The 24534-nt window shown below is 44.9% G+C and overlaps 1 protein-coding gene across 4 annotated transcripts in view; it reads right to left on the bottom strand.

The window, feature by feature from the left end:
- LOC142254541 (dipeptidase 2-like) overlaps positions 1-24534 on the bottom strand; it is a 939193-nt gene that overhangs the window by 232694 nt on the left and 681965 nt on the right. For 3 of the 4 annotated variants that reach the window (XM_075325647.1, XM_075325645.1, XM_075325646.1), the window contains exons 8-9: positions 2747-2831; positions 864-939 (exon numbers count right to left, since the gene is read on the bottom strand). In XM_075325647.1, coding sequence (XP_075181762.1) covers positions 864-939; positions 2747-2831 — 161 coding nt within the window. The remainder of the gene's footprint in view (positions 1-863; positions 940-2746; positions 2832-24534) is intronic. The other variant, XM_075325648.1, reaches the window with a different exon arrangement.

Raw genomic sequence — 24534 nt, 5'->3', positions numbered from 1 at the left:
TAGAACTGCTTTCTTCTTCTTGTAGGAGCACTAATCCAGTTATAAATATTTTAAAGGCCTCAGTCTCACATAAATACATTTTCTCATACATAAAAACATGGACTGATTTTAATCATTGTTTTGTATCCTAGTTTCATCATTGGTCCATGTGTCAGTTTTTACATCATTGTTTCATCAATGATGGTCTCCTACAACTATAAATGACAATGAGATTACGAATTTAGGTTTTTTAAAGATCATATGGAGAAAAATTGGCCAAAAGGTTAAAATAATTATTGTCCAACAGCAGGGAGACGAAAAATCGACCGCAAACAGCTGCTATGCCAGACAAATTCTTTTATTTAGACGATTTTCTCCATAGGTGCAGGTAAAAATGCGGGAGGTGGCTTGGATGCGAGTCCCTCCACAGGACGACGGCCGTTTCGTCTGTAAGTCAGACTTCTACGGGTCCACGAGGACCCGTAGAAGTCTGACTTACAGACGAAACGGCCGTCGTCCTGTGGAGGGACTCGCATCCAAGCCACCTCCCGCATTTTTACCTGCACCTATGGAGAAAATCGTCTAAATAAAAGAATTTGTCTGGCATAGCAGCTGTTTGCGGTCGATTTTTCGTCTCCCTGCTGTTGGATCCCCTAGCTGTCTGCTACCGACCAGCACGCTGCGCCTGAAACCAGCGCCACATGATAACCATCAGCACGTGAGCCACTGAACCAAAAGGTAAATTGAGGGCAGGCAGTGCAGGACTTGTTCTCGTTTGGCTGTAAAATAATTATTGTAGCTCAAACATTTTCTGATTATACAAATACAAACACTTCAGAGCTGTTGTAACATTTTCTTAACCAATCCTAAACAGAATGGCTTACCCATTTGCCCCATCATAATCTCCACCAATTCCAATCGATTCAGGTCCTATGAAATGTTTAATGTAGTCAAAATGGTCTAAATAAAAAAGTTTACAAGTATTGAATACATAATTAATTTTTAGTTTTTAGATCAAAAACTTTGTATTAAACATCAAGGAACTTGCATTTTCTGAGTACAGTACATTTTGTTATGTGTCAACATTTTAAAATTAAAGATGTATAACAAGGAATAGTAAAAACTAACCACTGCAGAAAATTTTAACCGTGCCCCTAACCACACTGGTAGGAGGAGAAGTCTTGGGGGGCATGATGTAGGTGAGTGACATTCAGCAAACCTCGTAGACCCAACTCAGGGACTGTTCTGCTTTATCCGGGATGGTTAGAACCTATTGACCTATTTTTTGTTCATTCATTCAGAATTGTAGCAGTGATATCATTCTCATTTTTATGTAAGCTTCAATATATATCTTTCTGTTTTGTTTCTGTAAGGTAGTGTTCACACGGTGCGTAAATACTGTTGTTTTTCCCTGCATGTTTTCTGTTGGTATCTGCACCAAACTATGGAATAACAATTTTGTCTGGTTATTGCATTGTTTATGCGTTTTCCACTGTATTTGGTGTAGATCTGAAGCAGCATTTTTAATATGTTTATATAATACAGAAAAGCTTTGATTTTGCACTTAAAAAAGCAATTGCATTTTTTTTTACATGATTTTTTTTACATGCATTTTTTTCAAGCTCCCCATAGAAGACTATAAAGAACAAAAAGAACCAAAATGGGCACATTTAAACAGTGTGTTTAGAAACACTTCAAGCTGAGTTTTCATGAAATCATGTCCAGTTTGCTTGGACTGTGAAATTCAGCAACATTTCTGTGCAAAAAAAAATACAGCAGAAAAAAACACAGCATTTACCCTACATGTGAGCACGGCCTAAGATGAATAGGGCAATTATACTGTAAAATGTATTCCTATAGGTAACAAATACAGACTAATAAATTACATCCTAAATGAGGGGTGTTTGCTTCTCATCAGAGAAAAGCAGAAGAATTGGTTTGGCTGCGTGAGCCTTTAACATGATATCTAAAGGGAAAACACCTCAAAACATGTGTCTGCAACTGGAGTTTCTGGTTCAGCTGCTTATCCGAAGTTATATGACAAGGCCCTTTAAAGCGTAGATATTGCTTCTTCTAATAAGTAGTAGTTCTCTTCCTCACTGAAGATTTTATTTGCATATTCAAATTCCCAGTTAATCATTGCAAGGCTTATAATACTTGGCATGCCAACTTTCCTCTTTCCACAAGGAGAAAATACACCCCTTACACCCCAGGCAGTGGCCTCTCACCCAGACAAGCTAGTTATTCTACTTTGCATTGATGAAGGGTAAACACCCAGAAGAATGTCTTTAAAGGGTTGACATTGACTTTTAGGATTACAAATTACAATATATGATACTAGATTTCTTGTTCTCTTTCTCTATGAAAAGGTTTCTCTCATATTCAAGTTCCCAGGAGAGCACTGTAAGCTCTGGGGAGCCTATAAGTCTCCTTACCTCAACTTGGCGCTCTCAAGATGGAGAAACTTTACCGCTAAGATAGTCAATATTATTCTTCTTAGCTATGAATGGCTTAAATGCTTTATAGCCAAGCTAGCAATATCATAATTGTGATTCAAAAGTAATATATTCTTTAGGGATTTTTTTTTCTCCCATGCAAAGCATGGTGCTTATTATCACTAAGGGGGTTTTACTGTTGGAAAAGTGTAACAGAACCTATTCTACTTGTGTACAGACAGCCTGCACAAATACCGTATGTTCATAAATCACTTACAGAAGATATTTAAATGTTTTGGGATAACATGAAAAAGTTACATGAAAATTCAAACCTGCCAATGTAGAGATGTTTGCTGTTTTACTGCATGCAATGAACTCTGTATGAAAATTCACCATCAGCAATCCTCCATTCTTTTTCTGAAATCAATAACAAAAATAAACAACTGAAAGGGGTTCTCAGAGAAATGTGCTAAAATAAATAAAAACTTTTAACCCCTTCATGACCTTTAACATACCCATCATAGCCTGGAAGAAGTTCTCGACCAATGACATATGGGTACGTCATGGTGATTATGTGGGGCACATGAGCTGTGCCGGGAGCTCAGCTTAAGTGATAGCTGAACTCCAGCTGTCAGTCAGGCATGGTTCCCGTGCTACCCCTAGCTGTTTATGGCCTCCGTCACACATCCGTGCCTCCGGTACGTGTTTGCCATTTTTTATTTGTACCGGAGACACGTACACACGTTGTCCTAGGTAATCCTAATGTTTTGGATACACGTAAGTATTTAGGAACGGAACGTGTGTCCGTTCTGTACTTACGTGTGTCCGTGAGTTCCAAACGCTGACATGTTCGTGCTGCTCCGGCAGCACGGGTGTCACACGGCCCACACCCGTACCACACGGATGTAGTGTGGATGCGGGCCCGTGTGACACGCGCCGGAGAAACACACGTGCCAGGTTAAAAATAAAAAAAACACACACTAACCTCCACAAGTCTTGCAATCTCTGCCGCGGCTGTCACCTGCATCCGTCCCCCTGTGAATTTGAACAACGCATCTCCTTCACTGGGGGCCGGAAGCAGCGTCAGCGGGGTGTGGCCTGGGCTGACTGACATTCAGCACCACAGACAGCACCGGAAGAAGCAGGTAAGGCGTGTGTTATTACGTATAACACACGGAGAACACGTACATGCCACAAAAACGGCACACGGGGAGCAAACCACCCCTTTAACACGTACGTGAAAAAACGTTACGTTTTTTTCACGTAAGTGTGGCAGAGGCCTAAAGTGAAGCAACCACCAGGATTTTGCTATATAAAGTAAAGGCAGTGCCATACTGGCACTATGATGCTGAATCCAGACATACACTAAAAGTTTAGGGTCACTTAGATATTTCCTTATTTTTGAATGAAAAGCAAATTTTTTTTCAAAGAAGCTAACTTTAAATTAAACAAAAATACACTCTATACATATATTGTTAATGTGGGAAATGACTATTCTAGCTGCAACCGTTTGTTTTTTTAATGCAATATCTACATAGGTGTATAGAGTCCCAATTCCAACAACCATCACTCCAGTGTTTTAATGGTACATTGTGTTTGCTAACTGTGTTAGAAGAAGGCTAATGGATGTATAGAAAACCCTTGAAAACCCTTATGCAAGTATATTAGCACAGCTGAAAACAGATTTGCTGATTAGGAAAGCTATAAAACTGACCTTCCTTGGAGCTAGTTGAGAATCTGGAGCATTACAATTGTTGGTTCCATTAAACTCTCAAAATGGCCAGAAAAAGAGAACTTTCATGTGAAACTCGACAATCTATTCTTGTTCTTAGACATGAAGGACATTCCATGCGAGAAATTGCCAAGAAACTGAAGATTTGTAGAGGGAAGAGTGCCTGATACCATCTTTCAAGCATGGTGGATGTAATGTGATGGTCTGGGGTTGCTTTGGTGCTGGTAAAGTGGGAGATTTGAACATGGTAAAATGGATTTTGAATTAGGAAGGTTATTACTTCATTTTGCAACGCCATGCCATAGCCTGTGGACAGCGCTTGATTGGAGCCAATGTTATCCTACAACAGGACAATGACCCAAAGCACACCTACAAATTATGCATGAACTATTTAAGGAAGAAGCAGACAGCTGGTATTCTATCTGTAATGGAGTGGCCAGCCCAGTCACCAGATCTCAACCCTATTGAGCTGTTTTGGGAGCAGCTTGACCATATGGTACGCAAAAAGTGCCCATCAAGCCAATCCAACTTGTGGAAGGGGCTTCTGGAAGCATGGGGTGAAATATCAAAAGATTACCTCTGCAAATTAACAGCTAGAATGCCAAAGGTCTGCAAAGCTCTAATTGCTGCAAAGGAAGCATTCTTTGACGAAAGCCAAGTTTGAAGGAGAAAATTATTATTTCAACTAAAAAATCATTATTTCTAACCTAGTCAATGTCTGGACTATATTTTCTATTTATTATGCAACTCATTTGATAAATAAAAGTGATTTTTCATGGAAAAGACAAAATTGTCTGTGTGAAACTTTTGAACTGTAGTGTGCCTGTTGTAGAAAGATCAGATGCTTGATTGCTGAAATACATATAATCAAAAGTCCAGAAATACACTGCACCTTAGATTGATGTGTGCATCAGGAGCGGGTCTTTGTGGGACGGGTCCTTGTTGTAAATTCCTCCTACTGCGTGCTCTATGGCGTACCCCCTTTTCTATATTTAAATTTTGCCCTGCGCCACCATTGCTGCTGTTCACTGCGCGTGTGCAGTCCTACAATGATGATGTTTTAAGTAAGATGGTCCTGGAGTCCGCACATGCGGGCACTGTGATCTCCAAAGCCATTTTTTTAAGACACTGTGGAGAAGTCTATGAGCGGCATTATTTGTTTGTTTTTGTTTTTTTTTACATCTGCACACTCGCCACTGCCACTCATAGTCTTCTTTACACTGTCTTCAATAAAATGGTACCAGAGATCGCGGTACACAAATGCGTGGACTCTGGCACCATTTTATTGGACATTATTACTGTGGAAATGCGCATCCGCAGCCAAACGCAGAAATGTTGGTGTGGTATAATATTTAATCAAAGAAAAGGGGGCACATTATACAGAACGCAGGAGGAGGAATTTACAAGGACCCAACCCATAAAGGCCCAGCCCGATGCACTTTCCAATCAAAGGTGCAGTGCATTTCTGGACTTTTGATTACAGATATTTCATTAATCAAGCATCCGATCTTGCAACAAAAGGTATGCTTGTGTATAACCGAGAGGTTACGTTCAGGATACAGTGGGATATGAACGAGGAACGAGACCAGACTAGGGCTGAGTGCAAATTATTTTTCTTTATAAACCGTTAGGGGAGTGGGAAATAAAATACGAAATCAAGGTGGGATTTACCACAACCAAATGTACATACACCCAGCTCAGAAAGCCAGGATCAGTGTACTAGGCTAGAGACCCTTTCCAATTCGCGGGAACTACTGGAACACAATTTACCTACAGGAAAACCCAAACAATGCTGGAACAGAACCTATAAACTAATAGAGTGTAAATTACTGAGTGTAAGGGGTGCTTCACACACAGCGAGCTCGCTGCCGAGATCGCTGCTGAGTCACGCTTTTTGTGACGCAGCAGTGACCTCATTAGCGATCTCGCTGTGTGTGACACTGAGCAGCGATCTGGCCCCTGCTGTGAGATCGCTGCTCGTTACACACAGCCCTGGTTCGTTTTCTTCAAAGGCGCTCTCCCACTGTGACACACAGATCGCTGTGTGTGACAGCGAAAGAGCGACAAATGAAGCGAGCAGGGGAGCAGGAGCCGGCGTCTGGCAGCTGCAGTAAGCTGTATCCAAGATAAACATCGGGTAACCAAGGTGGTTACCCGATATTTACCTTAGTTACCAGCCTCCGCAGCTCTCACGCTGCCTGTGCTGCCGGCTCCGGCTCTCTGCACATGTAGCTGCATTACACATTGTAAGATACATTGCAGCGTGTAAAGCGGGCTTAAGAGGCATTCTGTCCCCAATCAGGAAACCAATCAGTGGTTCATGTTCAAAACAATGATTTTTATTACACAGATTAAATAACACACATTTAAAAAACAGAAATATCCTGTAGGGACACTATTTTATGCCCAGAAACCATTGGTTATATCCTTACAACTAGGGCTATATGTTACAATGGCAAAAATTACTATATATAAGGCAAAATACCAATGAGCAGTGCTGCTAGTAAAACCATACATGCACTGACACACACATTACATCCATAAGGTTGCCCAATAAATAGAATGAAATAGTTCCTAATAACTAGGAATTAACAATGCCCAGATGTAAGCAGGTCATCCCAAGGCTAAACACCACAATAGCTACTTGATGAATAACCTGGGTCCGGGTAAAACGTCCCTGCACCCCAACGCCGTTTCGCCCTTGCTTCTTCCGGGGGCGTGTGTGCGAGTTGTGCTACCCTGGGTACGATGAACAACCTGACGTTCAATTCATGATGAATGAACGACGTGCGTGCGATGAACGTTTTACCGTTCAATCGCAATCGCACGTAGCTGTTATACACTGCAATGTACCTTACAATGCCGGATGTGCGTCACTTACGACGTGATCCCGCCGACACATTGTAAGATACATTGCAGCGTGTAAAGTGGGCTTAAGAGGCATTCTGCTAGAACCACAAATAGATATAGAACCGAGGTATGTTATCAACATAAGACCACAGAAGAAGCAATACCTCTAAAAATATATTTAATTTTATTGAGAAAAATATAAAAATATGACAAACAGTATCTCTCTAAAAAATACATAAAGGACAAAACAGTGCCAGTGAGATGTTGGGAAGAGATAGTTTCAGCGTGAAAAGGATAGCGATAGATGAGGCAATTCTGCTAGTATCACACTGACAAGTGTTATGCATGTGCCAGGTAATGTATTATACCAGCAATGAGACTAATTCAAATTAATACCCACAGAGGGAGTAAAAAAGTAAAAAAAAAATATAAAAATATTTAAAAGAAATCCCAAAATAAAATAACATATGAAATTAATATCACACAAATAAACACGTATATTTATATAAAAACAAAACTAAACAAATAACCTCCACATATTTGATATCACCACATAAAGAACAACCCAATGTATAAAACTGCTACACTAATTAACCCTTTCATTAAAAACTGTAAAAAAAAAATTTGTTGCAAACAACTATGCTTTATCACCATACTGTTAAAAAAAGTGGAATAAAACGCGATCAGAAGGTCATATGTAAATAAAAATGGTATCACTGAAACTGTCATCTTGTCCCACAAAAAACAAGCGGACATAGGACTACAGCAGCAGAAAAATAAAATGCTACTGCTTGCCAAACAGACCGAAGCAAAAAACTATTTTTTACTATAAAATAGTTTTTACTGTGCAAAAGTGACAAAGTATAAAATCCCCAAAATTGGGATAGAAAGTGATCCGAAAATGGAGCCAATAAAAACGTCAATTCATTCGGCAAAAAGTAAGGAATTCTTCACATGACTGTCAGCAGAAATCTAGAAAAATTATAGCTATCAAAATATAGTGATACAAAAACAATTTAAAATAAACCCCCACACAGCCTTCTTTGCTAAAAAATAACAAAGCTACAGCTCTCAGAATATTGCGACAGATAAACGATTTACCAGATTTTTCAGATTTTTCAGATTATAAAACGCACCTTTTATCCCAAAAAATTGGAGGGAAAAATGGGGGTGCATTTTATAATCCAGATATAGCTCACCAGGGGGGGCACAGTAGCAATAGAGTGAGGTCGCAAATGAAAGACATCAGTGGCGGCATGAGTGGGGCAATGCTCTGGGCCCAGGGCTGTGAGAAGGGGATGTCGCAGTGGTGTGTGTTGGCGCCATTGATCTCCAGCTAGTGGACATGACAGACTTCAGGAAAGCCATGATGTAAAACTGCATGTGCCCCAGCAGCCATTTTCCTGAAGTCCTTCATCGTGTTGGAAGCGGCACATGCACAGATTAAGATCTCGGCTCTCCAAGATTGCAGTCTGCATGTGCGCTGCCTCCGCAGCCATTTTCCTGAAGCCCATGGCATCCATTGACCGGAGATCAATGGCGCCCGCATCGCTACACCGCAACACGCCCTTCCTCCCAGCCCAATGCCACCGCCGTCATGTGTCAGCTGCAACCCTGCCTACTGTGACCCCACTCCACTGCTGCACCCCCCCTTGAGTTATATCCAGATTATAAAGCGGACTCAAAGACTAGAAGAAGGACCCCTTTTTTATTATTAAAAATGAATTTTTTCCAATTTTCTTCCTTGAAATTTGGGGTGCGTCTTATAATGTGGTGCGTGTTATATTCCGAAAAATACAGTAATATAAAAAAAGTATTTTTACTATATGATAGAAGCAGAACATAAAAAAACTATATCAATCTGGTATCGCTGAAATCACACTGACCCACAGGATAAATCCATCATATCACTTATACTGTAAGATGAACAGCGCAAAAATTAAAAAAAAAACTATTTTTCTACTGATGTCTATTTCTTCATTCTTCCTCCCAAAAATTGTAATAAGGCTCGGCTGATATTTATCCTGCGCTCTTCGCTGAGCGTTACTTTCGGGCTTCCATGTAAATCCAAAAAACGAGATGCAGATAAAAGCCCCGTTGGAGCGAGTCACTATAATGAGGCAGATGAAAATACTTTGGATTCCGGTCTGGTCTCTGTTCTGACCAAGGAAGGTCCCATCCTTTTAGGGATCTTTTTAGCTCACAAATGTGGATGACCACAGCTCTGTTGATGTCTAAAACGTTTGACAATAGTGAAACAGACGACAAACGGAATCCAAGGTTTTTCCATCTCCTTCAGTCAGGGGTTCCATCGAGGGTTTTGTCTAAATAATAGTTGTGGGGGATTTAAATGGAAACCCTGAAGTAAGTGTTTAGCACAGAACACAAGAATGTGATCCCAGGCTTATACTGAAAGTGATCAAAAATGTTCTGTACCCCAAAATGTTACCAATAAAACCCCTAACAATCACTGGATATATCCCTCATTATTGGTAGAATAAAGACTCTGGAAAACTGTTAAAGTTCTGTTAAGACTCTCACCCCAAAATATAATCAGTGACATCTGTTCTCTCAAATCTAAATGCCCCCCCCTACTGCTGCCCCCCCTGTGCCTAAACCGCAGTAAGTGGCAATGTATGTGGCACTATTGTAGTAGGAAGAGCACAGTTTACAATTTATGGGGTGCGTATCTCCAACACCACAAACTGGGCATAATGTATGAGGGCACAATATATAGACTTATATAGGCATATATGTAATTCTTCAGAAAAAGAGAATGGCATGGATGCTACAAACTATTCTGCAGCAACAGATACATTATTTGAGAGGTGCAGTTTCCACAATGGGGTCACTTTTAGTGTGTTTTTGATGTTCTGGCACCTTATGGGCTATGCACGTTAACCACAAACTATTTTAGCTAAATCTGTACTCTGAAAACCAATTAGCACTTCCAGCTCAGCCCTGCCATGTGGCCAAACAGTGATCATCATCACCTTATTCTGGAGAAATTGCACAATAAATTGTTGGGTTCATTTTCCCCGTTTAACCCTTGTGTAACTGACAAATTTGCAGGTAAGAAAAAAAACTTAATTTTTACCACTACAATGTTATATTTCCACTCTCCAATGTTATAAAATTCTCTGAGGCACCTGTGGGTTCAAAATATTAACTACATCCCTAGGTGAAATCCATAAGTAGTGACATTTCCAATAAGGGGTCACTTGTGGGGTTTCTGCTAATCTGGCACCTCAGGGGCTCAGCTAATGAGGGCCACAATCTATTAAAACGGAATCTCTGTTCTAAATACCAAGTTGCACTCCTTCCCATCTAATTACCGCCGCGTAAACAAATTATAGAGTACAGCCACATATGGGGTACTGCCACATTCAGTTACAATTGTATAACAAATTATTCTGTCATTTTCTACTGTTATCCTTTGTGTGAATTACAATTTTTAGGCTAAAGTAAAAGTTTAGCTGAAAAACTCTACAATTTTCATTTTCGCAGCCCAATTTAATAAATGTAATTTGTCGGTTAAAAATACCACACCAATAGATTAATTCAATATAGGGTTTAGCTTACCAAATGCGGTCAGATGTGGGTGCTTCTACATTTTTGGCACTTCAGGGTCTTTGCAAATGCAACATGTCTAAATTTGTATTCCAAAATCAAATAGCGCTATTCGCTTTCCGAGCCTTACCATGTGCCAAAACTTTAGTTTTTGACCCTGTATGGAGTATCACCATGTTCTGAAGAAATTGTGTAACAAACTATGGGGTCCATTTTCCTCTATCATTGTCAAAACTAAAAATCTTGGGCTAAAATAACATTTTTGTGGAACAAGTAACCATCATTATCATATCCATATTTTAAAACGTTCTGTGAAGCACCTATGGGTTCAAAAAGCTCATCACACCCCTAAATACATTTCTTGATGTGTCTAGTTTCCAAAATGGGGTCATTTGTGGGGGTTTCTGATGTTTAGATATTTCAGTTGCCCTGCAAACGTGATATGGTACCCCCTATCTAGTTCAGCAAACTTTGCTTTCCAAAATTCAGATATTGCTCCTTTGGTTCAAAACCTTCTTGTTTGTCCAAACAGAACTTTTTGACTACATGTAGGGTATCAACTAGGGATGAGTCACCCCCCTAGTGTTCGAGTTCGGTTCGTCGAACGATGGGTGTGTTCGTCGAACGTTCTTCGTACGTTCGTCGAACACCATCGAACCCCATTGAAAACAATGGCAGGCAAAACACAAACACATACAAACACATACAAAACACCTTCTAAGGTGTCAAAAAGGTGACAAACAACTCAGAAGAAACCACAAACATATGGAAAAGTGACAAGTACATATACTCATGCTGAAAGAAAAGAGCTGGACGAGTAAAAGGAGGAGGAGACACAGATATAGGAGTATCTGCAAGTGAACATCGATGCCATGACTGTGCAACTTGAGCCTTGCTCATTTTGGGCTTCCAATCTGGAAAAAGGACCTGAGCTCGCAACTTACGCCTTGGGGATCATGTCGTGTCCCGCAGCCAGCGTTCTCTCGGAACGTGTCTTCAGTGCTGCTGGGGGTGTGCTGATTAGAGATGAGCAAACCGGTCGGACGTCTCGTTCGAGTTCGGTTCGGCGAACGTTCGACGAACCGAACTCGAACCGCATAGGAAACAATGGCAGGCAATCACAAACACATAAAAACACCTAGAAAACACCCTCAAAGGTGTCCAATAAGTGACAAACAACTCACAACACAACACAAACACATGGGAAAGTGACAAGGACATATACTCATGCGAAAACAAAAGAGCTGGACAAGGAAAAAGAGGAGGAGACACAGATATAGGCATGGCATGCCCTTCTAAAATCATGTAAAACACCGCAAGGTGACTCCAAGCCGAGTCTCCCTTTTTTCCAAAAATTGGGTCACACACACACACCCCATCAGTGGCAGCACTTGTGCCCTAGTTGTACACTTCACAGGTAGATTTGCATCAAGCACATTCAAAAATACGCCATACTTAACCGTCCCCAGGATGACACCGGGGTAGGTAGCAAAGTCTTTCCTGATCCCAGCTCTGTGCATCTTGGATCATTTTTAAAAACAATGTAAGCAAGGGTTACTCCAAGCGGAGTCTCCCTTTTTTCCAAAAATTGGGCCACACACACACACCCACCCTGTTACGGGGGGCTGTCTGATAATAACCGAAAGGAGTATCAGACAGTCAGGGTCCACCGTGCAAAGACTTTGCTGCAGACTATGGCAGAGTGCAATACCTCTGTTAACTCACAGAAGGATATAATAAGAAAGTAAAGCAATTCCTCCCTTACTTGGAGGGTGTGTGGAATGATCTCTGTTAATAATCACAGAGACAAAGGCAATGTGTGCGAAATGGCACCTACCTAGGTCCGCTCTTCTAGTGGTGCAAAAGAGACGAACAGCAGCGTAAGCCGCACAAAGCTCCTACCTGCGTTCGCTCCACTAGTGTGCGAGGACACGAACCACTAGATATGGCACCTGCCTAGGTCCGCTCTTCTAGTGGTGCAAAAGAGACGAACAGCAGCGTAAGCCGCACAAAGCTCCTACCTCTGTTCGCTCCCCTAGTGTGCGAGGATACGAACAACTGCCAGACGCAGTACAAGGAACGTTACCCTAGCGGCAACGTCCACCTACGAGTACAATCACAAGGCCCAGCCAGACCATGTGCCTCAGGCACCTGCCTATGTCCGCTCCCCTAAGAGGTAAGGATACGGACAGCAGCCGAAGCTGTAAGGTATAAGAACGCTACCCTGCCGGTAGCGCTCACCTAGCATAGACAGAGGAATGCCTAGAGGAACGCGCACAGAGCGTCTACTCATATGCATGAACCAAGAGGACTGAGCACCATGCGGCGTGTGTCAGGGTCTTATATAGACTCTGTGCCTCATCCAAGATGGAGGACACCAGAGCCAATCCGCTTCCAGAACGACAGGAGTGACGTCATGCTGGCCTATCACCGAGCAAGACGTCACAAGCACATGACCAGCGACCAATCGGCATAGAAGGTGTCAGAGACATGTGACCTCGTGTCAGCGATGATGTCACCCGCACATGTGCAATGGCTCCAAGATTGGACTTAGTCTCCGGCGCTCGCACATGTGCAGTAGCAAGAAATCTGGACTTAGTCTCCAGCGCTCGCACATGTGCAGTAGCAAGAAATCTGGACTTAGTCTCCAGCGCTTGCACATGTGCAGTAGCAAGAAATCTGGACTTAGTCTCCAGCGCTCGCACATGTGCAGTAGCAAGAAATCTGGACATAGTCTCCAGTGCTCGCAGCAACCGTAACAGTACCTCCCCCTCAAGGGCCCCCCTCCCGGCGACGCAGATAATCGGCAACTAAGTCGGGAGCATGGACAGCCTCCTCAGGCTCCCAAGAGCGATGTTCCGGGCCGTAGCCCTCCCAATCTATCAAGAAGAACCTGCGCCCTCTAACCATCTTAGAACCAACTATGGCTCGTACCTCATAGCTAGAGCGAGAGGAATCAGAGGCAGGAGAGTGCACTTCACGAGCGTGAGGTAAAATAGCCGGCTTTAGCAGTGAGACATGGAATTTGTCATGAATCCTAAGATGGACAGGTAACTTCAATTGATAGACTACAGGATTTACCTGTCGAAGAACCTCATAAGGACCCAGGAAGCGAGGAGCAAATTTGACAGAGCTCACTCTAAGTCTCACGTGTTTTGCAGAGAGCCACACAAAGTCCCCTGGAGAAAAGACAGGAGCCGGGCGACGAAACCGATCGGACACCGTCTTCATACGGTCCTTAGCTGCTTGGATCGACTCTTGAGTCCGATCCCAAACCTCTCTGGCATTAGTTGCCCAGTCGGCCACAAGAGGAGGAGGTGCAGCAGCGGGAAACGGTACCGGTACCCTAGGGTGTTGCCCATTATTGAGTACGAACGGTGTCTGCCCAGTGGCCTCAGCCAGAGAATTGTTAAGGGCAAATTCTGCCCAGGGTAGGAGGGAGGACCAGTTATCGTGGTTCTCAGCAACAAAGTGTCGAAGGTATATAATCATAGATTGATTGGTACGTTCAACCAAACCATTAGTCTCCGGATGGTATGCCGAAGAGAGATTAAACTCAATTTGCAGAAGGCTACAAAGATCTCGCCAGAAACGGGAAGTAAATTGCGGGCCTCTATCACAAATGATACGATCTGGCATCCCGTGAAGCCTAAAGACATGCTTGAGGAATAGTTTGGCTAGTACCCTGGAAGATGGGATTCTCGATAACGGTACGAGATGAACCATCCGGGAGAAATGGTCCGTAATGACCCACACAAATCTATGTCCCTGTGAACATGGAAGATCACCCGCAAAGTCCATGCCTACCACCTCCCATGGTCTATCTGGCACTGGTAAAGGATGCAAGAGCCCAGCCGGTCTCTGCCGTAATGGACGGTTGCGAGCACACGAGTAGCAGGAACCGACATATCTCTTGACGTGGCTGGCTAAGTGTGGCCACCAATACCACCTCTCCAGTAACTCTCGTGTCCGCCTAATACCAAAATGCCCACCCACCTTTGAGGTGTGGGCCCATGACAGTATATCATTCTGTCGATCAGGCGGAACAAATGTCTTGCCCGGTGGGATTTGGTCTAACGTCACAGGAGAGAGCGTATGAAAAACCCTGGAGGGAAGGATAAGACGAGGTTCGTCAATCTCTTCCTGGGTAGAAAGCATAGAGCGAGACAGGGCGTCTGCCTTGTTATTCTTACTCCCAGACAAATAGTTGATGGAGAAGTGAAAGCGGGAGAAAAACAAGGACCAGCGGGCTTGGCGAGGATTCAGACGCTGAGCGGTTTGTAAGTACGTCAGATTCTTATGGTCTGTATAGACCTGGAAAGGATGTTTCGCTCCTTCCAGCAAGTGACGCCACTCCTCCAAGGCTAATCTCAAGGCGAGCAGTTCCCTATCCCCAATGGTATAGTTTCTCTCTGCCGGTGAAAAGGTTTTAGCAAAGAAGAAACACGGCCTTTTTCTACCTGCACCGTTCTTTTGATACAAGACCGCACCAGCACCCACTGAAGAGGCATCAACCTCTAAGAGGAAGGGCTTACTCTCATCTGGTCTTTGAAGAACGGGAGCAGTTGAAAAGTGTCTTTTTACTGCCTCAAAAGCCTGAGATGTCTCAGTAGACCAGGCTTTGGGATTAGCACCTTTCTTAGTCAAGGCCACCAAAGGGGCCACCAAAGTAGAAAAATGGGGTATGAACTGCCTGTAATAATTTATAAATCCTAAGAAGCGTTGCACCGCCTTCAAGGAATGAGGTTCGGACCATTGCAGGACAGCAGAGAGCTTCGCAGGATCCATAGCCAGACCCTCTTGTGAGATAATGTAACCCAAAAAAGGCAATGAGGACTGCTCGAATACACATTTCTCGAGTTTAGCAAACAATGAGTGCTCCCTTAAACGGGAAAGGACACGAACGACATCCTGACGATGAGTCTCCAGATCAGGAGAAAAAATCAGGATGTCGTCCAGATACACCACTACTGAGGATAACAGTAAATCCCTGAACACATCATTTACGAAGTCCTGAAATACTGCGGGTGCATTACATAACCCAAAAGGCATGACGAGGTATTCATAGTGACCGTCTCGGGTGTTAAAAGCGGTCTTCCATTCGTCACCCTTTCGAATTCGTACCAAGTTATACGCACCCCGCAGATCCAACTTCGTAAAAACTTGAGCTCCTCTCAGTCTGTCAAAGAGCTCCGAAATTAAAGGTAATGGGTATTTGTTCTTTATTGTGATTGCGTTGAGACCCCTGTAATCTATGCAGGGACGCAAATCACCCTCTTTCTTCCGAACAAAGAAAAACCCAGCTCCCGCGGGAGAGACAGACTTACGAATGAACCCCTTCTCTAAGCTCTCTCTTATATAGGTCGACATGGCCTCCGACTCAGGTATCGACAGTGGGTAAACCCTGCCTTTAGGTGGAACCGAACCTGGGATAAGGTCTATGGCACAGTCATACGGCCTATGGGGTGGAAGAACCTCAGCACCCTGTTTGGAGAACACGTCAGCGAAATCCAAATAGGGTGTAGGTATGGGAGAGAGATCAATTGATGCAACTGCAACGACCTTAGGTGGTAAGGGAAGACATCGGGACTGACATTTCGAACCCCAACTAATAATGCTGTCAGACTCCCAGTCAATGTGAGGAGCATGAGTCCGAAGCCATGGAAGACCCAGAAGGACGTCGTCTATACCCTCAGGCAAAACAAGAAAAGAAATCTCCTCTATGTGACCCTGAGAGAGGGAAAGGCGCAAGGGAACTGTCCTCAATGTAATGGAGTCAGACAACATAGTTCCATTAACAACACGGACAGGAATAGGCGCCTCTAACATGATAGAGGGAATATTGTGTCCCTTTACAAATCCTGAGGACACAAAAATCCCGTCAGCTCCGGAATCCACAAAAGCCATAATAGGCCATGTATTCTCAGATAACGAGAGCTGACCTGGGATACAACACTTAGAGGGTGCAGAAGACGTCTCTAGTAACCCCCCTCTAATGGTTACTAGGCCAGGGAGTTTCCCTGACGACGAGGACACTTGTTGGCATAGTGCCCAGCCTGACGACATACGTAACATATAGGAGGACCAGACTTGCGTAGTCTGGAGAACGTATGACCTAACTCCATAGGAGTGGGAGATGTTTCAGATGCTGAGGAAGATGGTAGTGGACCCTCAACAACTGGAATAGCCCGATGCTTAGGGCGTGAGGAAGAGACCTCGAGTCTACGTTCCTTATGGCGTACATCGATCCTCGTTGCTACTGTGATCAAGTCCTCCAGAGAAGCAGGGACTTCACGAGTAGCAAGGGCATCCTTGACATAGCCAGCCAACCCTCTCCAGAAGATAGGAATCAACACCTTCTCTGGCCAATCTAGTTCTGCCACCAGAGTTCTAAAAGCAATGGCATAAGAACTAGTGGATAACGAACCCTGAGATAGATCCAACAGTCTCAGGGCCGCATCATGGGTAACCTGCGGACCCATGAATACCGCCTTAAGAGCATCAAGAAAGTCTTGATGTCTCAGAGTAACCACATCAGAGCGCTCCCATAGGGGAGTCGCCCATTCTAAGGCTTTGTCCTGAAGTAAGGAGATGATAAAGCCTACTCTGGACCTCTCCGTAGAGAAGCGAGAAGAGTTAACCTCTAGGTGTATCTGACACTGACTAATGAAACCACGACATGATCTGGCATCGCCAGAATATCTGTTTGGTAGAGCAAGTCGAGGATCATGTGCAGATGTCACCATGGTCTGAGGTTTATCCTCTATACTCTTGAGCCGTGACTCAAGTACTTGTACGTAACGGTGTAACTGCTGATATTCTGCCATAACTGCCAGACCCTTGGCTCAGTCCTAATGTTACGGGGGGCTGTCTGATAATAACCGAAAGGAGTATCAGACAGTCAGGGTCCACCGTGCAAAGACTTTGCTGCAGACTATGGCAGAGTGCAATACCTCTGTTAACTCACAGAAGGATATAATAAGAAAGTAAAGCAATTCCTCCCTTACTTGGAGGGTGTGTGGAATGATCTCTGTTAATAATCACAGAGACAAAGGCAATGTGTGCGAAATGGCACCTACCTAGGTCCGCTTTTCTAGTGGTGCAAAAGAGACGAACAGCAGCGTAAGCCGCACAAAGCTCCTACCTGCGTTCGCTCCACTAGTGTGCGAGGACACGAACCACTAGATATGGCACCTGCCTAGGTCCGCTCTTCTAGTGGTGCAAAAGAGACGAACAGCAGCGTAAGCCGCACAAAGCTCCTACCTCTGTTCGCTCCCCTAGTGTGCGAGGATACGAACAACTGCCAGACGCAGTACAAGGAACGTTACCCTAGCGGCAACGTCCACCTACGAGTACAATCACAAGGCCCAGCCAGACCATGTGCCTCAGGCACCTGCCTATGTCCGCTCCCCTAAGAGGTAAGGATACGGACAGCAGCCGAAGCTGTAAGGTATAAGAACGCTACCCTGCCGGTAGCGCTCACCTAGCATAGACAGAGGAATGCCTAGAGGAACGCGCACAGAGCGTCTACTCATATGCATGAACCAAGAGGACTGAGCACCATGCGGCGTGTGTCAGGGTCTTATATAGACTCTGTGCCTCATCCAAGATGGAGGACACCAGAGCCAATCCGCTTCCAGAACGACAGGAGTGACGTCATGCTGGCCTATCACCGAGCAAGACGTCACAAGCACATGACCAGCGACCAATCGGCATAGAAGGTGTCAGAGACATGTGACCTCGTGTCAGCGATGATGTCACCCGCACATGTGCAATGGCTCCAAGATTGGACTTAGTCTCCGGCGCTCGCACATGTGCAGTAGCAAGAAATCTGGACTTAGTCTCCAGCGCTCGCACATGTGCAGTAGCAAGAAATCTGGACTTAGTCTCCAGCGCTCGCACATGTGCAGTAGCAAGAAATCTGGACTTAGTCTCCAGCGCTCGCACATGTGCAGTAGCAAGAAATCTGGACATAGTCTCCAGTGCTCGCAGCAACCGTAACACACCCCTTCAGTGGCAGCACTTGTGCCCCATTTGTACACTTCACAGCTAGATTTGCATCAAGCACATTCAAAAATACGCCATACTTAACCGTCCCCAGGATGACACCAGGGTAGGTAGCAAAGTCTTTCCTGATCCCAGCTCTGTGCATCTTGGATCATTTTTAAAAACAATGTAAGCAAGGGTTACTTCAAGCGGAGTCTCCCTTTTTTCCAAAAATTGGGCCACACACACACCCACCCCTTCAGTGGCAGCACTTGTGCCCCAGTTGTACACTTCACAGCTAGATTTGCATCAAGCACATTCAAAAATACGCCATACTTAACTGTCCCCAGGATTACACCGGGGTAGGTAGCAAAGTCTTTCCTGATCCCAGCTCTGTGCATCTTGGATAATTTTTAAAAACAATGTAAGCAAGGGTTACTCCAAGCGGAGTCTCCCTTTTTTCCAAAAATTGGGCCACACAGACACCCCATCAGTGGCAGCACTTGTGCCCTAGTTGTACACTTCACAGCTAGATTTGCATCATGCACATTCAAAATACACAAGCATTTACTCTCCCCAGGATGACACAGGGGTAGTAAATTCCTTGTGGATCCATGACTTGTTCATTTTGATGAACGTTAGTCTGTCCACATTGTCACTGGACAGACGCATGCGCTTATCTGTCAGCACACACCCAGCAGCACTGAAGACACATTCAGAGACAACGCTGGCAGCTGGACACGACAAAATCTCCAAGGCGTAAGTGGAGAGCTCTGGCCATTTTTCAAGATTTGAAGCCCAAAATGAGCAAGGCTCCATTTGCAAAGTAATGGCATCGATGTTCATTTGGAGATACTCCTGTATCATCCTCTCCAGCCGTTGACTATGTGTCAGACTTGTTGTCTCTGGTGGCCTTGCAAAGGAGGGTCTAAAAAAATTATGAAAAGATTCAATAAAATTGCTGTTACCAGCACCAGATACGGTGCTATTGGTACAGGTAGACTGTTGAAGATGACGAGACCGTCCCATGTTTGTCAAGTTACAACTGGGAGATTCTGCACCTGCACGGTTGTTTGGTGGAAAAGCCAAGCTAAGATCGAATAACAGCTTCTGCTGATACTCCTGCATACGTGCGTCCCTTTCTATGGCTGGAATTATGTCACAAAATTTGGACTTGTACCGGGGATCTAATAATGTGGCAAGCCAGTAGTCATCATCACTTCTAATTTTGACAATACGAGGGTCATGTTGGAGGTAGTGCATCAAGAAGGCACTCATGTGTCTTGCGCAGCCATGCGGACCAAGTCCACGCTGTGTTTGTGGCTTAGAGATGCTAACCGTTCTTTCTTCCTCCGACATCTCCCCCCAACCTCTTTCAACTGAAATTTGACCAAGGTCTCCCACATCCGCTGAGTCTTCCATGTCCATGGACAGTTCGTCCTCCATTTCTTCATGTTCTCCTGCACCTTCCTCAACATTTCACCTGCTACCATGCGCCCTTGTTGATCCCTGTCCCCCATGGTCCCATGCCTGCCGCGTTGGTGATGATGAACGTCTGGACCTTGGGGATGTTGTTGTGTCTTGCGCATATGAATCCTCCTGTAGTTCCTCGCCTTCCTGTTGTCCCATCCCCTGACTCCGAATAGTGTTTAGCGTGTGCTCCAGCATGTAAATGACTGGAATTGTCATGCTGATAAAGGCATTGTCAGCGCTAAACATATTCGTCGCCATGTCAAAACTGTGCAGAAGGGTGCATAGGTCCTTGATCTGAGACCACTCCATCAGGGTGATCTGCCCCACCTCTGCATCTCGTTGGCCCAGGCTATACGTCATGACGTATTGCACCAGGGCTCGGCGGTGCTGCCACAGTCGCTGTAACATGTGGAGAGTCGAATTCCAGCGTGTCGCCACATCTCATTTCAGGCGATGAACCGGCAGGCCGAAAGACTTCTGGAGCGATGAAAGTCGCTCAGCAGCGGTGGTTGAACGGCGGAAGTGAGCAGACAGTTTTCGTGCCCTGTTCAGAAGGCAATCTAGGCGGGGATAGTGTGTTAAAAATTGCTGGACAACAAGGTTCAACACGTGAGCCATACAAGGCACGTGTGTCACCTTGCCCAGGTGAAGGGCCGCACCCAGGTTTGCAGCATTGTCACACACGGCCTTAACAGGTTGCAGGTTGAGTGGAGACAACCATTTATTAAACTCAGTCTCCAGAGCTGCCCACAACTCATCCGCTGTGTGACTCCTATTTCCAAGACATGTCAAGCTAAAGACCGCCTGATGCCGTTGCGCTCTGCTGCCAGCATAGTAATGAGGGGTGTGTGATTCCTTCTGCGCAGTGAGAACGCTGGTGGCTTGGGGCGGAGGTGGAGGACCCAGATGAGGTGGAAGAGGCAGAAGCAGTGGCGGAACTTGGACAGACAGAGGATTGACACACAAGTCGTGGGGACGGCAAAACTTGTGCAGCAGACCCTTCACCATCTATCACCATAGTTACCCAGTGCCCAGTCAGCGACATGTAACATCCCTGTCCATGCTTACTGGTCCAAGTATCGGTGGTGAAATGCACCCGTTCATACACAGAGTTTCTCAAGGAAGCGGTGATGTTGTGTGCGACATGCTGGTGTAGCGCGGGTACACCTTTCTTAGAGAAGTAGTGGCGACTGGGCATCTGGTACTGGGGCACAGCGACAGACATAAGGTCTCCAAAATCCTGTGTGTCCACCAGGCGGAAAGGCAGCATTTCGGTAGCCAAGAGCTTACAGAGGGATAAAGTCAACCTCTTAGCTTTGTCATGGGTCGCAGGAAATGGCCTTTTATTTGTCCACATCTGAGGGACAGAGATCTGGCTGCTGTGTGTAGACGGTCTTGAGTAGGGTGTCCCTGGAAAAATGCAGGTTTGTGAGGAAAGTGCAGGCGTAGAGATGATGTTGCCTTCATCCAACGTTGGTGCTATCGATGTTTGAGAGAGCTGTACACACGCACTTGTTTCCCCTTCCAAACCAACTGACGACCTACCAAGCAAACTGCCTGTTGCGGTTACAGTGGTGGAAGTTGTGCGTGGAAAACCTGGGGTGACAGCTGTCCCCACAGTCCTAGAAGATGAAGATCGCGCGGATGCACTGGATGGGGCAGGCGGTGGATGGTTCGCTCCGCTAGGCCGCATTGCAGCACGGTGAGCTTCCCACTGGGACATATGATATTTATTCATGTGACGATTCATGGAAGAAGTTGTCAAACTGCTGAGGTTTTGCCCTCTAATAACAGAATCACGACAAATTTTACAGATCACATAATTTGGGTGATCTTTTGCTATGTCAAAAAAGGACCAGGCTAGGCAAGGCTTAGAGGGCATGCGACCTGCTGATCCACCCCGACTAGTGCTCAGAGGCACAGTGGTGGCTGAGGATGCAGTTGTAGACGTGCTACCAGTACTCCGACTCTGTCCAGGAAGGCGCAAGGTAACTTCGTCGTCAGTTGCATCCTCCTCCACCGTCTCTGTTGACCTCCTCGAGGGCCTGACTGTGGGTTGACAGTAGGTGGGATCTAGAACTTCCTCATCAAATGTTGTGTTTGCACTCCCCTCACCCTCAGACCGAGCCTCTTCTTGCCCTGACTGAATATTTAAGTTGTCATCCCAATCTGGTATCTGCGTCTCATCGTCATCAGTATGTTCCTCATTGTCTATTACAACAGGTGTTTCAGTTTGTGGATAAGGGTCAACATTATGCTCAGAAACTTGGTCATCACGGCCTGAATCTGAGTCACAAAGGTTCTGGGCATCACTGCAGACCATTTCCTGGTCTGTACTCACTGTAGCTTGGGAGCAGACCTCTGATTCCCAGGCTATAGTGGGACTGAACAGCTCTGCAGACTCAGCCATCTCAGTTCCACCATACTGTGCAGGGTGGATGGAGACTTCAGAGCTGGAAGAAAGCAAGTGTGATTGGGATGAAAACTCAGAGGACTGGTGTTTTTTGGATGCGGTAGTTGAGGGGTGGAGGAGAGGGCACTTGTTGGACCACTTGAGATCCATTCAAGCATTTTCTTTTTTTGGCCATCATCTACCTTTGTTCCAGTTGTTCGTGTCCGTAAAAAAGGGAGCACATCGAATTGTCCACGGTAAGTAGTAGACATCTTACTTTTGCTGGAAGATGGTCTATCTTCAGCAGATGTTAATGGAGCTTTGCCACCTTCCCCACGGACAAACCCTTTTTTTCCTTTTCCAACACGCCTCTTCCCCTTTCCACCAGCATCTGTCATTTTGCCACTAATTTTGATTGCGACAAGATTGTGCACTAAAAATGTGGTAGTAAAAATTGAGAGGTAGTGTAGATTGCAGCGGTAGTCTATCTTTATTAACAGCAGAATAAACAACAATAACTATCCCTGAAAATGCAACTACGGCCCTTAAACTGGCAGCATAGTTTGCTAGTATAATGGCTTAGTAACAATGAGTTTGAGTGTGCAATGCAGAGGTGCTGCACATAGGCTTGCACCAGTGGGACACTAATGGAAGTCCAACAGCCACTTTTAGGATGCCACTAAGTTTACTCAGTGTTTGCTAGTATAATGGCTTAGTAACAATGAGTTTGAGTGTGCAATGCAGAGGTGCTGCACATAGGTTTGCACCAGTGGGACACTAATGGAAGTCCAACAGCCACTTTTAGGATGCCACTAAGTTTACTCAGTGTTTGCTAGTATAATGGCTTATTAACAATGAGTTTGAGTGTGCAATGCAGAGGTGCTGCACATAGGTTTGCACCAGTGGGACACTAATGGAAGTCCAACAGCCACTTTTAGGATGCCACTAAGTTTCCTCAGTGTTTGCTAGTATAATGACTTAGTAACAATGAGTTTGAGTGTGCAAAGGGCAGGAGGGTACAGTGGCAGGGTTGTGGGTCTGGGTAGAGGAAAGGAAGCCTCCCTTTCTATCCCTCCTAATGGGGAAATGCAGCGAGGAAATTTCTGACCTTAGCTACACAGACGCTGTCATCTTGTGTAGCTGTTCAAATCTGTTTTCACGGACCTGACTGTCATCTATGGCTCTGACCCTGCCGGTATTAGCCCTTACAAGGACTAATAGAAACTTCTATCCCTATTCTGTATAGCGCTGTGTATAGAGCATACACAGCAGTATCGGAGACAGGAGCTACGCCAGCGGTGACTGACACCAAGACGCAGAAGGCAGATAATGGCGTGCTGGAGGAAAATGTCCGTTTTTATAATGCATGGACATGTGACATGGACATCCTATCACACATGCCGTTGCTTCTCTGGCTAAAAGTCCACTTAGCTGTGTGTGTGTCTGGGATTGGCTGACATGCTGGCCCGCCCCACTACATGCGCGCGCTTAGGGAAGGAAGACAAGGGAAAAAAAAAATGGCAATCGCCATTATCCCAGCAGCAGTGATCTGAATGCGCTGTTCCCGCACACTATACGCTGAAATTTCATAATAGTGTGAGTCACAGAGTGACTTATACTATTACAGCGGAAAGCCAGCTAGTAATTAGTTTGTCTTTTTGCTGCTAGAACCATTCTCGAACGTATCTAGAACTATCGAGCTTTAGCAAAAAGCTCGAGTTCTAGTTCGATCTAGAACAGCCCCCAAAATCACTCAAGTCGCGAACTGGAGAACCTCGAACCGCGAACCGCGCTCAACTCTAGTGCTGATAGATAAGTGCACGCGTCTGTCCAATGACAATGTGGACAGGCTAACGTTCATCAAGATGAACAAATCATGGATCCGCAAGGACTTTTCTACCCCTGTGTCATCCTGGAGAAACTAAAGGCTTGTGGATTTTTGAATGTGCTTCATGAAAATAACCATTTTAAGTTTGCAACTGTGGGAAAATTGATGCCACTTAAGTGGTATCTGTGGCCAAATTTGGCGAAATATTTTCTACCATAGAAAGGGACGCACATATGCAGCAGTATCAGCAGAAGCTGTTACACAATCTTAGATCAGCTTTTCCACTAAA

This window comes from Anomaloglossus baeobatrachus, chromosome 10 (assembly GCF_048569485.1).
Source record: "Anomaloglossus baeobatrachus isolate aAnoBae1 chromosome 10, aAnoBae1.hap1, whole genome shotgun sequence".
Taxonomy (NCBI): Eukaryota; Metazoa; Chordata; class Amphibia; order Anura; family Aromobatidae; genus Anomaloglossus; species Anomaloglossus baeobatrachus.
Note: the sequence above shows the minus strand (reverse complement) of the source record. Positions and strands in the feature narration are given on the sequence as shown.